Below are 12,982 nucleotides of genomic sequence, written 5' to 3' on the forward strand. Positions count from 1 at the left end.
CCACACCAAGTTTGCCTTTATTAAGATCAAACATAACAGGTACCATATACAGGTACCAGGTATCCTAGTGAGTAGAGATGGAGTGCAGAAACCAGCACTCTGGAGAACATGAAGGACGTGTAGCTAACTTCACCAAGTGAGCAAGATGCCAAACATTAGGACTTATGAATTGTTTGATAGTAGATTTACTGCAATGGGAATTATAAATATACAGAAGTAATATTAAGGTTTCAACATCTTTTAAATGAAGCATCCCAGATGGGATGTTTAGCACAAGAGATTCCGCAGATGCAGGAAATCTTGAGCAATGCACACAAAATGCTGGAGGAGCTCAGCAAGTTATGACAGCATCTCCTTAAAGAAATTGCAACTGTATTAACAACTTTTATTGACTAATTCCAGGGTAGCTTAAGTTCAAAAGGCTAATCTGACATTTCTCGAATCTTTGCAATTCTCCCAACCGGTCGCTGCAAGTCTATATAAAGCACTTTGCGGATTCTGGATAGCAGTGCCGCAGCTTTAACGAGAATTGCCATGCCAGGAACCAGATTGCTTTTTTAGGTTCTCCATTGAGCAGTTTTGGAATGCGTGCTATGAGGACATATTCCTGGATCACTCCGTTTGTTTGTAGAGCTCTGGCAAGCTTTCATCTGTTAGAGTTTTCACAACTGCATGCCTGATGTGGCCAGGGCTAAAATTAACATCAGGCTTTAACATCGGCTGTCAGGCTAGTTGGTAGGAGACCGTATAAAAGCAGAGTAGAATACCACTGGAGCACAAAAGACGATCCAGACTTCAGAAGCTTATCCAGCATTGCCACGTCCTTGAGGGTTGCTAGAAAGGAACTGCTTACTTAGACATTTGTGATTAAAAGTCTGTCTGCCTTCCATGAGTGTAAGATCTTCAACTGCTTTCAAATCTGAGCGTTGCTTTCATCAGAACACCACGACCTCCTCCTCCTCTGCGTCGGCTCCAAGCTTGGATCAGTGCATGGATAAAACAAGGGGTCTTTTTGGGGACGAGTTTGAGAAGTCCTCAGTCATCCATGGAAGCTTCTTGAGGCCACGGAACGAGCAAATGGGATTTTCAGGTCAGTGACATCGGTCCAAACCAACAATCACACCTTTTTCCTAACACCATGATCACCAAAGGGAAGGGGTGCCGGTTTGGCTTTGCTATTTAAACTGATGTTGTTATTTAAAATTTGAAGCATTTTACATTGCCTACAAATGTGTATATAAAGGAATTTAATTCTGCAAGTGGAAAATAATGATCAGAAGATCACAGACCAGAGGATTGATCATGACATGGATGTGTAATCCTATGGGATTATAGCTCCGTACCTTAATGTATCCATGAAAAAATATATATTAAGTCAAGACAAATAAAATTAAATTAAGATTTCTTGCAAGTGATTAAATTCATATCTTGTGACGGATTGTTATGTTTTAGATATGTATGATTATGGCTATTGTGCATATTTATAAATTGTCTGAATTAATTTTAGGGAGCAAATTAAAACACCTAGACATGACCAAAAAAAGATCTATGGGCATTAACTTGGCACTGTTAAGCTGACGTAAGTATAAGATTAGTCATCTTCAAAAAATAAAACAGAAGGTCCCTTAGCAGTGTAGTAGATTAAAAGAGGACTGGCGGTGATAAACACCTAAATAAAATTAACAGGAAGCTATAAATAACATTACTTCAAAGATTCAAAGTACATTTATTATAAATTATGTATGCAGTATACACCTCTGAGATTTGTCTTCAGAGACAGCCATCAAACAAAGAAGAACTATGGAACCCATTCAACAAAATATCAAACCACCCCGCACAAAAAAAATCTGCACAAACGGTAACAAAAAATACGTGGGAAAATATAGGATATAAAACCACAAAATCAACCTGCATATTTAATGCACATTAGTTCAGCTCAGAGTTTGTTATCTGCGGACTGCCACAATTCAAAATTGCCCAAGCTAGCAACAAAAAAAAAGCAACAAGAAACCAGAAACTAGAACACATCATAAGCGTGCATTAGAGTCCACAATCCACAAACCAGGTCAATTAAACCTTGCGCCGGTACTAAACCCTGACAGCGTCGAGGGAGGGAGAGAAAGAGAGATCATTTGAACACAGTGACCTTCGCTGAGAGCAGCAAGCGAAAGGGCTTAATAAAATTATCCTGGTTTAATTTCAGTATCCCCATCTTGTGAATCAATTTCAATTGTGCCTTGCTGTCTCAACTTCACAGCGATGTTCCAGCATCTAGGATTAAATCATTAGTGCCAATTTGTTTAAGATTACAAATGTGCAAGGGATAATTTTTATAGCTTTGCAGTTCCAGCAGAGAGAAGCTTTGAAAACTCAGTAACAATTATTGCACAAAACTACTTAAACCACATTAGCTTACTTAATCAGCACCTATGGTAGACCTCCAATTTATGATGGAACAAAATCTGAAACTCTCAAAGTTATTCAGATACTCGTGACATGTTGCAAAGTAAATGATATCTCTCTGATTTTTTAATCTCTCATATGTAAGGCCTGCAATATTGATTTTCAATATTGATTTGTTGATTAATAGGTCACGTGACAAGAATTGCTCTAATTTCAGTTGTAAATAAAGAGAAAATGGTGCAAACAAGTCCTGCAGTATCTGACCTCAGTATTTCCATCATTTTCTATTTTTTTTATTTCAGATTTCCAGCATCTGCAGCATTTTGCTTTCGGTTCCTAATTTGCATCACCAACATGTTCTGTTAGCCAATCCCAATATGGCTGATGTAATGTTTCAAGTAGCCTCAGGATCTTCATACTGAGGAACTAGTGAGCATGGAGAGGGTGGTGGGCATCATCTCTAACTTCTGCTCTTTATCTCTACCTCGCAATCCTGCATGAAGACTGTGCATTTGAATAAGCAAAAGCTCTAATACGCTCTAAACTTTATTTATGTATTGAGATACAGTGTGGAATAGGCCCTTCCTGCTCTTTAAGCCATGTCACCCAGCAATGCCCTGATTAAATTCTAGCCTAATCAAGGGACAATTTACAATGACCAAGTAACCTACCAACCGGCACATCTTTGGTCTGTAGGAGGAAACCAGAGACCCCAGAGGAAACCCATGCGGACACAGGGAGAGCATACAAACTCCTTACAGGCAGTAGCGGGAATTGAGCCTGGGGCTCTTATACTGTAAAGCCTTCTTTGAACCACTACACTACCATGTCAAAACTTCAAGGTCAAGAATGGCCACTTTACTCAGGCACTCCACTTTCGCCAACAGTGATGGAGTCAGCCTTTAATGCCTCCTGCAATAAAGAAAATAAAAAGGTTTAAAATATTCTTAAAGTAGAACAAGAACATTCAGAAGAAAATTCAAGGAAAAGATAAATGTGCAAATGGGAAGCAGAAAAGAACAGAAAAGATTTTCATTGAAAAGAAAACAAGCAAATGTCCTTTGAATGGTCAAACTCCATTACAGGGCTGCCCTCCATTTTGGCTAATACTACTTTGAAAGTAATCAGATTGAGACTCTGTAGACATCTGGATCTTCTGTCAGATGATGTGCCCAATTAAAGGCTTCTGAACTGGGCATGCATAACTCATATTCCAAACCTGACCGTTTACTCATTTACTGCTTCATCCAAAAAGCATGCACACTTTATAATCTGCTTGCAGCTGGAATGTTAATGGGATGGAAAGGTCATACTGCTGATTTCTAATTAATCACCTCTGGGTGCAGTAGTGACTCATGCTCTTTAGCACAGTGCTGAAAATATCATTCACATATTTGGTGCTGAATTGCTAACTTACCATCACACTTATATAGAACATGCCCACCTCCTCTCTATTTGTCACTCAGTATCATAATCCTGAGACCATCTGAAAGTGTGCTGACCACCATCCATGTTAGGATTGTTCGGGCTAGTGACTGAAATTTAGGAACCAAAAGAGAAATGATGCAGATGCTACAAATCTGAAATAAAAGCAGAAGGTGGTGGAATACCAGCAGTTTCTAGTTAATTATAATTGAACTTAGAACGTGTCTTGACGATGTGAATTGAGGTATTTCAAGGTAATCTTGTCTACTGAACTTGAGGAATGTTTTATTTTTAAATTATGCTCCCTCACGTTTTAAATCTCATTTCACTCTAATGCCTTCTACCTTTTCCACGCAAGGAAAACATTGAGCAACATTTGATACTCGTGTGTTCCTTAGCACATGACCCTCACTGGAATCTGCACAATATATCTTGTCATCTACAAACTTGAGAATCAGGGTTACAAGCCTTACACATCAGGGAACTAATTCTCAACACCTAAACACCTAATTTCGGCGATTTACACCTAATCGCCACAGACACAGTCAAACTCAATCACAATGTAAATATGGACATTTCTGATGGGATTGGACAATGTGTTCTGCCCAAATAGGCCGCCCGGGAAGTATGGGCAACGTAAAGACCCTGGGAGACAACTATCAATTCACAGTGGATGTGAGCGATTTCTCTCCTGAAGATATTATCGTTACCACCTCCAACAATCAGATTGAAGTCCATGCTGAGAAGGTAAGGTATCTTTAACCAACTCCTTATTTCTGTCACGATTAAAGCCACAAGACAAGGAGAATAATACTGAAATGAACTTCAGCTGGTTCAATTCTACAGGCCTCCAGGGTGCACAGACTGCTATATCAATGGTTCTTACTCCACTTTTTTTAACTGGCTTCAAGACTCTTATTTTCAGAGCATTTACGTGTCTCAGCTATTGTATCACATTCAATACTCAAAGACCAACTCCTAAACATACATAAACTTGAGAAAGTCTGCAAATGCTGCAAGTCCAAAGCACCGTACACAAAATGCCGGAGGAACCCAGTGTCAGGCAGCATCTATGGAAATGAATAAACAGTTGACTTTTCAGGCCAAGACCCTTCTTCACAACTGAGAAGGAAGGGGGAAGATGCCTGAATTAAAAGCTGGGGGTGGGAGGGGATGGAGGCTAGGTGGAAGGTGATAGGTGAAGCCAGGTTGGTGGGAAAGGTCAAGGGCTGGAGAAGAAAGAATCTGATAGGAGAGGAGAGCAGACCATAGGAGAAAGGAAAGGAGGAGGGGACCCAGGGGAAAGTGATAGGCAGATGAGAAGTAAAAGGTCAGTATGGGGAATAAAGGAAGGAGAGAGGAGGGGGGACACACATTCTACAACTTTCATGGCTTACCATGAGGTTCTACTGTCTGCCATCACTAAGTTTCATCTTTTGCCCAGCTCTGTCTGATACATGGTTACCACTGTGCATATTGTTAATGACACGAGTGGTGAGTGTTCAGTGGAAATGAGGGAAAAGCACACAGAAAATCTGCCTCCACTTTCTACTCCATTTTCCCCACCACTATCACCTCACCTAGCCATGAACTTCCAATCACATTACTGCCCTCCGATCCAGAATCCAGTTGCAGCATGTAACTTTTCGATGTTACAAATGGTAATTAATTATAAACAGATGTGCTGTACCTCATAAGCTCTGAAAATAACCGGCTTCCTGAATTGTGGCCATGCTCTGCCTCAAACTTGTGATGGCAGCAACAAAGTTAGTTTTGATGCTGGGAATTTATTCTAAGAGTTACACATTCCAATTGCATTTGAAGCCACGTTCAGCCGGAATTGTTTACTTTCCAAAAGTGCCAAACATTCACAGGATCATAGAATGATGCCTAGCAGAAGAAGGGAATTCAGTTCAATGTGCCTAAGAATGCTTCTTGCAGAAGTTCTCCAATTAATCTCACTCCTCTGTTCCTCCTCTTTCCCTTGAGAACTTTTTGCCTTCAAGAATTTATTTATATCTCTTCTGAATGTCGCAATTGAATCTGCTTCCTCTCTCGTTTCAGCCAACGCATCTCAGACCTGGCTCCAGCAATTTAAAAAAAACTCATCGCAACAAAATGTTTCCTTAATTAAAATTTATTTCGGTGAACTTTTCTTCAGCTTAACACTTAGCATGAAAAGACAGAAAGCTGTGGTATTTTTAAGTAAAGAGATTCATCCCTCTGTTAATAAACGGAGGTTCTAGCTGCTAACATCAGCACCAACTCCAAACCCAAGCCCTTACCCCAAAGAGATACACGCACTTCACAGTCATACTCTGGCCAAGATCATCAAAATGATCCATTTCTGCCAAAATATTCCACTTGATTCTGGCCAGAATCCTCTGTAAAAACACAAACAAGAAAGTGGAAGTGCTCTGTGGAGATGAGGTAAGGTAGAATTATACAGAACAGTGTTCCGTAAATACGGTAAACAGCTTGGGCCTAGTACAATGCACATTCCCAGATGCAATGATAACTAGGAAAATTCCCATCTAAAATCCCCTTGCGTCACTTCCTCCCTCCCTTTTCCCCATGGCCTACTGTCCTCTCCTATCAGATTCTTTCTACTCCTGCCCTTGACCTTTCCCACCCACCTGGCTTCACCCATCACCTTCTCGGTAACCTCTTTCGCTTCCCCTCCCCTCCACCTTTTTACTCTGGCATCTTCTCCCTCCCTCCTCAGTCCTGAGGAAGGCTGTCGGCCCGAAATGTCGACTGTTTATTCATTTCCATAGATGCTGCCTGGCCTGCCGAGTTCCTCCAGCATTTTGTGTGGCTTGCTTCGGATTTCCAGCATCTACAGAATTTCTCATGTTGGTAAAATCCCCTTATTTGCTCGATTTATTTTGTTCTCTTTTGTCATAGAAGCAGGTTCCACATGTTGGTTTCTGTAAGCATAGGTGCAAGTATTAACAACCCTGTTTATTTTTACTGCTATTTCTTCTTCTCCCTCACCGTATAAGGAACGATTTCACTAAGCTGCCTAAAAGTCTTACTTGATGTCTCTCCATTGCTACCACTCCTTTGCTTTTGCACTCAAGAGGCCATTAACGAGTCAGCTTTCATCTTCAGCATATTATCCAGTACATTTCTTCAATCCTCTGCCAATGCAGGGGAGAAAGAAATTCAGATCTTAAGTAACAAGAAAAGCAGTTTAAATCGATTAAAGGCATTTATCACCAGGAGCTCAGCTCAATTATTGCAGGATCCAGCCATTACTGAAGTCACTGGTGGTTTTGTGCCCAGAAGGCTGCGTCAGATTACTTCAAACTTTGAGTAAAGAATTTCCTTGTAAATTCAGTCTTTTTTTTTGCAATTTATTATATTTATTCCTACCTTGAAACTTTTGGTCTGCCTTGCCCAACAGTTTAGTGTACCATATATTTGAATGAGCTCCCTCACTTAGCAGTTTGTTCGTCCGTTATGACATAGGTGATCATGGTCTTTCCATGGCCATGATTGTTCTTGACGAATTTCCCTACATAAGTAGTTTGCCATTGACTTCTCCTGGAAAGTGTCCTCACAAGTTGGATGACCCCATACCCTTCAGAGATTGTCTGCCTGGTGTCACTAGTCACACAACCAGGACTTGTGAGATGCACTGGCTGCTCATACGACCATCCCCCTGCTCCCATGGCTTCCTGTGACCCTGATCGGGGGGGCTAAGCAGGCGCTACACCTTGCCCAAGGGTAACCTGCGGGCTGGCGGAGGGAAGGAGCGCCTCATGCCTCCTTTGGTTGAGACATATCTCCACCCTGCCACCCAAGTTTGCAGAGTATAGTGTCTGAAATTTTTCAGAAACTAGTTACAGTCCCTCAACCATTATTTCACACTCAAACTCCTGTCAAAGGTTCAATAAGAACAGAAAACGTCAGAAATATTCCACAGCTTACGGTGTACTTCAGCTTACAGTTTGCTTCAGGGAAGAAAACATACGACCATATCTTGCTATGTCCTACATTACATTCAACTTCCATTATATTTGTCCACATCGGAAAAATACTACCACCGATCTGTAAAAAAAAATAATTAGACAAAGTACTCATCACATTTTAAATATTTATTCTTTGGGATGAGAGCATGCCTGCATTTATGTGTATTACTGGGGGAATTGATAATAATTGTAATTCAGAACCATTTGGAATTCACTCCTGAAGGATTATTAACGAATTTGCTCAGTACTTCAATAATCCAGCATCTCCTACAGTGATGTTTAGGTTTTACATCATATATAAACAGATTACATCCACTTTCTTGTGTTGTTATGATGGGAGTGTAAACACACAAACACTATGTTACCAGTTCCAACCTACCACCAGGCCACTGCTTGCAAACTACAAGGTAGCCAGGACTTTTTAATAAAGTTTTGCCAAAGTCCAAAAATGCCGCCGATATAAATTAAACACAAAAAAATCTAAAGATAACATTATTGGTGCAAAGCTTTATTTGTTAGAATTACACTTGGGACATTTTCAGCATGCACAGCTGGCAATTTTCAATTGGTTATCATCAAAAAGCAGATAAGATTAGGGTCGGACAAACGATAGTTCCAAAAATGCAACTAAAGTGCTTAAGAAACAACATCCTTCCTCCAGAATTATGAATCCAAACAAGATCCACCCCACTCCTCCCTAATGTGGCAAAGCCGGACAAAGGCAGGATGAACAATTGTTCGTTCTATTTGACCATTTCGCTCTCAAGACAAAATAAAATGTTAAGGGTCTCTGTGCCTTTGATGTGATGCCATTGAATATTAGTAATAATTTCTTTGAGAATGATGCCTCTCATCCTCTCAAAAACAGCAACAATTCAGATCTGTAGCCTTACTTGTACAATTATGAGGGATCCTTTGTATCTTCCATGCTCAAAATCCATCACTTGTACAAATGCAAAGCAATTGTATTTCATTTTCAGCTTGCTGCCGATGGAACCGTCATGAACACATTCACACACAAATGCCAGCTACCAGATGACGTGGACCCCACCTCTGTGACGTCCGCCTTGGGTGACGACGGGACACTGACAGTTAAAGCAAAGAGGCATCCGGCCAAGCACACTGAGCACGTGCAACAGACTTTCAGAACTGAGATTAAGATCTGAGAAGATTGCGTTGAGCACTGCTTTATTGTATTGCAGAGTAATGCCAGAAGTAATGCAAAATGCAGCATGTGCTGGTGTTTATCACTGCTTCCTGCCAATATATTATTGTAAAATATCATCTCAACCCTTTTAAGCAAGGAAGTAATGAGCAAAGCCTGTAAAATGGGATAACTGACAATTCCACCACATTTAGTGACACCATTTAAATTATGCTTCCATTACTGACCTATGATTTGTATCCTAGTGACAGACACGTTAAGTGCTTTGTTGTTCCACATAACTGAGAGATTCATTATATGCAGTGATAATGGAGATAATGGATGTTCTGTGTGTGTGTGTGTGTGTGTGTGTGTGTGTGTGTGTGTGTGTGTGTGACTTCTGCTGTAAGACACAAAGATCAATAACATAGATAGCAACTTTGTCTGTCTTAGATCTAAATCTCCTGTTTATCTGATCTTGTATATAGACTTGCATAGCTACTTCCTTATTTAACAATTTAAATTCTGTAACGTAATAAAGTGTACAAGGCTAATGCTATTCCAAAGGATTTGTTCAGGAATATAAGGATATATGACCTTTTGGGAATATGAAAATGATATTACATCCAATAATGTCCTTTTACCATAAGCAAAAATAAAAAGTTCTATATTATGCCCTAAAGGTATTGCTGAGGTCTCCTCTTACAATAATCAAAATACTGTACATGGGCACAGTACTGCAGGAAGTGTAACTGTGCAAATATCAAAAGTGCTTAATAACATTTTAAAAATGTCTCTGCAACATGATAATCACAGCCCCGTCCCATCGCGATGGTGGAGAAGATGACTTGGTGGAGATTAAAATGAGCTCGTGACAACGCCTTTATACATTGGTTTCACTATGCCCTGATGTATCATTAAGATCACCGATCATCAGAGCAACTCATTACTTGAAAATAAATTTATATTAAAACCAGTTTCTGTTCATCTCAGGCAATGGCAAAGTTGACTGATTGTAACCCATAGATCCGAGACATTTAACAAAATAAGTTATGATAAAAATAACACAATTGACCTTGTCTCAAATGACTGGATACAAGCATCACTCCATAGAATTGAATTAAGTCCCTTTTAATTCTTAAAAGATCCCTATTTGAAAAAAGCAGCTAGACCTGTAGGTAAACACGAGGAAATCTGCAGATGCTGGAAATTCAAGCAACACACATAAAAGTTGCTGATGAACGCAGCAGGCCAGGCAGCATCTCTAGGAAGAGGTACAGTCGATGTTTCGGGCCCAGACCCTTCATCAGGACTTGTCCTGAAACGTCGACTGTACCTCCTCCTAGAGATGCTGCCTGGCCTGCTGCGTTCACCAGCAACTTTGATGTGTAGACCTGTAGGTGCTGTGGCCCCTGCTTATTCCTCAGTCACCACCTCCACCACAAAGGCAGATAACTAGTTGTTTGCCATATTGGTGTCTGTGTGACCTCAGTGTGTACAAATTAGCTGCTATATTTCTTTACTTACAAGAAATGGTTACATTTTAAATATATCATCAGCATGGCATGCTTCAAGTAAGACCATAATACCATTAAGAAGTAAGAACAGAATTAAGCCATTTGGCCCATCGAGCCTACTCCTCCATTTCATCACAGCTGGTGCGTTTTCCCTCTCAGTCCCAATCTCCTGTTTTCTCTCAGTACCCCTTCACGCCCTGACTAATCAAGAATCTGTCAAGCTCTGCCTTAAGTATACCCAATGACGTGGCCTCCTTGGCCGCCTGTGGTAACGAATTCCACAGATTCACCACCCTCTGGCTAAAGAAATTCCTCCTCCTCTCCGTTCTAAATGTCCTGTGGTTACAAATGTGCTTTTTTAAATGCAAAGTGGTCTTTTATTTCTGTATTCCCCTACCCTTTCCCTGAAGGCTGATTTATACTTCTGTGTCAACTCAATGCCATAGGTACGGCGTCACCACGATCCCTACACAGAGCCTACGCGGATCCCTACGCCGTAGCCTGATGCGCACCTCTCCCAAAATGTAACCACATGTCGCGGCAACGCAGACCGAACAACTGTGATTGGTCCACTTGGTAGCTTCGCATTTCCTCCTACACTGCAATAGCTTCCCATTGGGCGACTGAAGGGTAGGGAAGGAACTCTGGCTGCAATACTTTCCGTAAAGCTTTACAGACCTCCGAAATTATGGAGGACACATTTCACTTTTACGAAAAAAGACGCTCGCTTTAAACTGGTTTTCCCGGAGAAAGACTACCATGACCATGAAGCCTTGCACGGGCAGGTGTGTGCGCATGCGTGACGTGCCCGAATTGCAGAGCGACGCAGACACACCAACGCACAAGTATAAATGCTCTCAACGCGTGTAGGCCACTTGCGTAGGTTACGGCGTCGAGTTGAGCAGAAGTATAAATCAGCCTTAACTTGTAGCAGCCCAAGAAACACGTACAAAAAGCTGGAGGAACTCAGGCAGCACCTGTGGAAATGAATAGACAGTTGATGTTTCAGGCCAAGATCCTTCTTCAGGACTGAGAAGCAAGGGGGAAAGACGGCAGAATAAAAAGGTTGGGGGGGAGTGGGAAGGAGGATAGATAGAAGGTGATAGGTGAAGCAAGGTGGGTGGGAAAGGTCAAGGGATGGAGAAGAAGGAATCTGATAGGAGGGAGAGTGAGAATAAAAAGGTGGGCCATTGTGAATATCCCATTTCTTAGTCCCAGTGTCCACTGATTATTTCTTAAAATTTAAATTAAAAATCTGCCTAAATGTATCTTTCATTCATTCAAATTATGTCATGCTATTTTCTTGTTTATTTTAAATTTCTATTCTACCTTTAACTCATCAATACCATGCACAAACGAAACACGAAGAACACTATCATTTACGAATGGAAATAATGTAAAAACCATGATTTCCATTCACTTTCCTCAAAGCTGACCTCCATTAAGGTCCTCAAAGGTCAAGTTTTATTAAGAAACGTTTTTTTCACTGCTGGTAGCTCCTCAACACCTCATTCAATGTATTACCAACATCAAGGGGAATTTTTCATCTAGCCACAAATGCTTCTGCCAGTGTGTATATTGTCTGCCAGTTACACTTAGTGGTCACTTCATTAGGTGCCTCCTGTACCTAATAAAGTGGCTACTGAGTGTATGTTCATGGTCTTCTGCTGCTGTAGCCCGTCCACTTCAAGGTTTGACGTGTTGTGCGGTCAGAAATGCTCTTCTGCGCGCCTGTCTTGTTTAGATTAGATTAGATTGAACTTTATTGTCATTGTGCCAAGTACAGATACAAAGCCAGATACAAATGCAGTTAGCATCTAACCAAAAATGCAAAGAATATTGTTATTTACAAAATAACTGTGAATAAAAAGTAAGTGCTACAGCACACAAATATAAAAGTACTGAGACAGTACAATATGGGTGCAATACTGCTTAGCGCTGTGATGTGAGGTTCAGCAGGCACATGGTTACTTGAGTTACTGTTGCTTTCTTGTCAGCTTGAACCAATCTGGCCATTCTCCTCTGACCTCTCTCATTAAAAAGGTGTTTTCACCCACCAAATTGCCGCTCACTGGACGCTTTTCGTCTCTCGCACCATTTTCTGTAAGCTCTAGAGATTGTTATGCATGAAAATCCTGGGAGATCAGCGGTTTCTGAGATAATCAAATCAGCCCATCTGGCACCAACAATCGTTCTACAGTCGAAGTCACTGAGATCACACTTCTTCCCCATTCTGAACAACAACTGAACCTCTTGACCAAGTCAGTATACTTTCTTTGCACCAAGTTTCTGCAACATGATTGGCTGATTAGATATTTGCATTAACAAGGAGGTGTACAGGTGTACCTAATAAAGTGGCCACTGAATAAATATTCACAGCTCAATATTTAGTTTCATTGACCTCAGTGGAACTGAATGTACAGAGATGAGGAAAACTGGGGGCCAATATTCACCCACCTGTTAGCAAAGCCTAATTTCTTTCCATTTTGGGAACAGTCTCAGGCCATTCTACTGGG

The 12,982-nt window shown here is 40.9% G+C and overlaps 1 protein-coding gene across 1 annotated transcript; it reads left to right on the forward strand.

The window, feature by feature from the left end:
• Positions 1-532: 532 nt before the first annotated feature.
• Positions 533-9,631, forward strand: hspb7 (heat shock protein family, member 7 (cardiovascular)). Its single transcript, XM_072245320.1, has 3 exons — positions 533-1,090; positions 4,442-4,575; positions 8,786-9,631. Exons 1-3 carry the CDS (start codon positions 889-891, stop codon positions 8,969-8,971), a joined length of 522 nt encoding a protein of 173 aa, XP_072101421.1. The 5' UTR covers positions 533-888; the 3' UTR covers positions 8,972-9,631.
• Positions 9,632-12,982: the final 3,351 nt, after the last annotated feature.

This window comes from Mobula birostris, chromosome 27 (assembly GCF_030028105.1).
Source record: "Mobula birostris isolate sMobBir1 chromosome 27, sMobBir1.hap1, whole genome shotgun sequence".
In the NCBI taxonomy this organism is placed as follows: Eukaryota; Metazoa; Chordata; class Chondrichthyes; order Myliobatiformes; family Myliobatidae; genus Mobula; species Mobula birostris.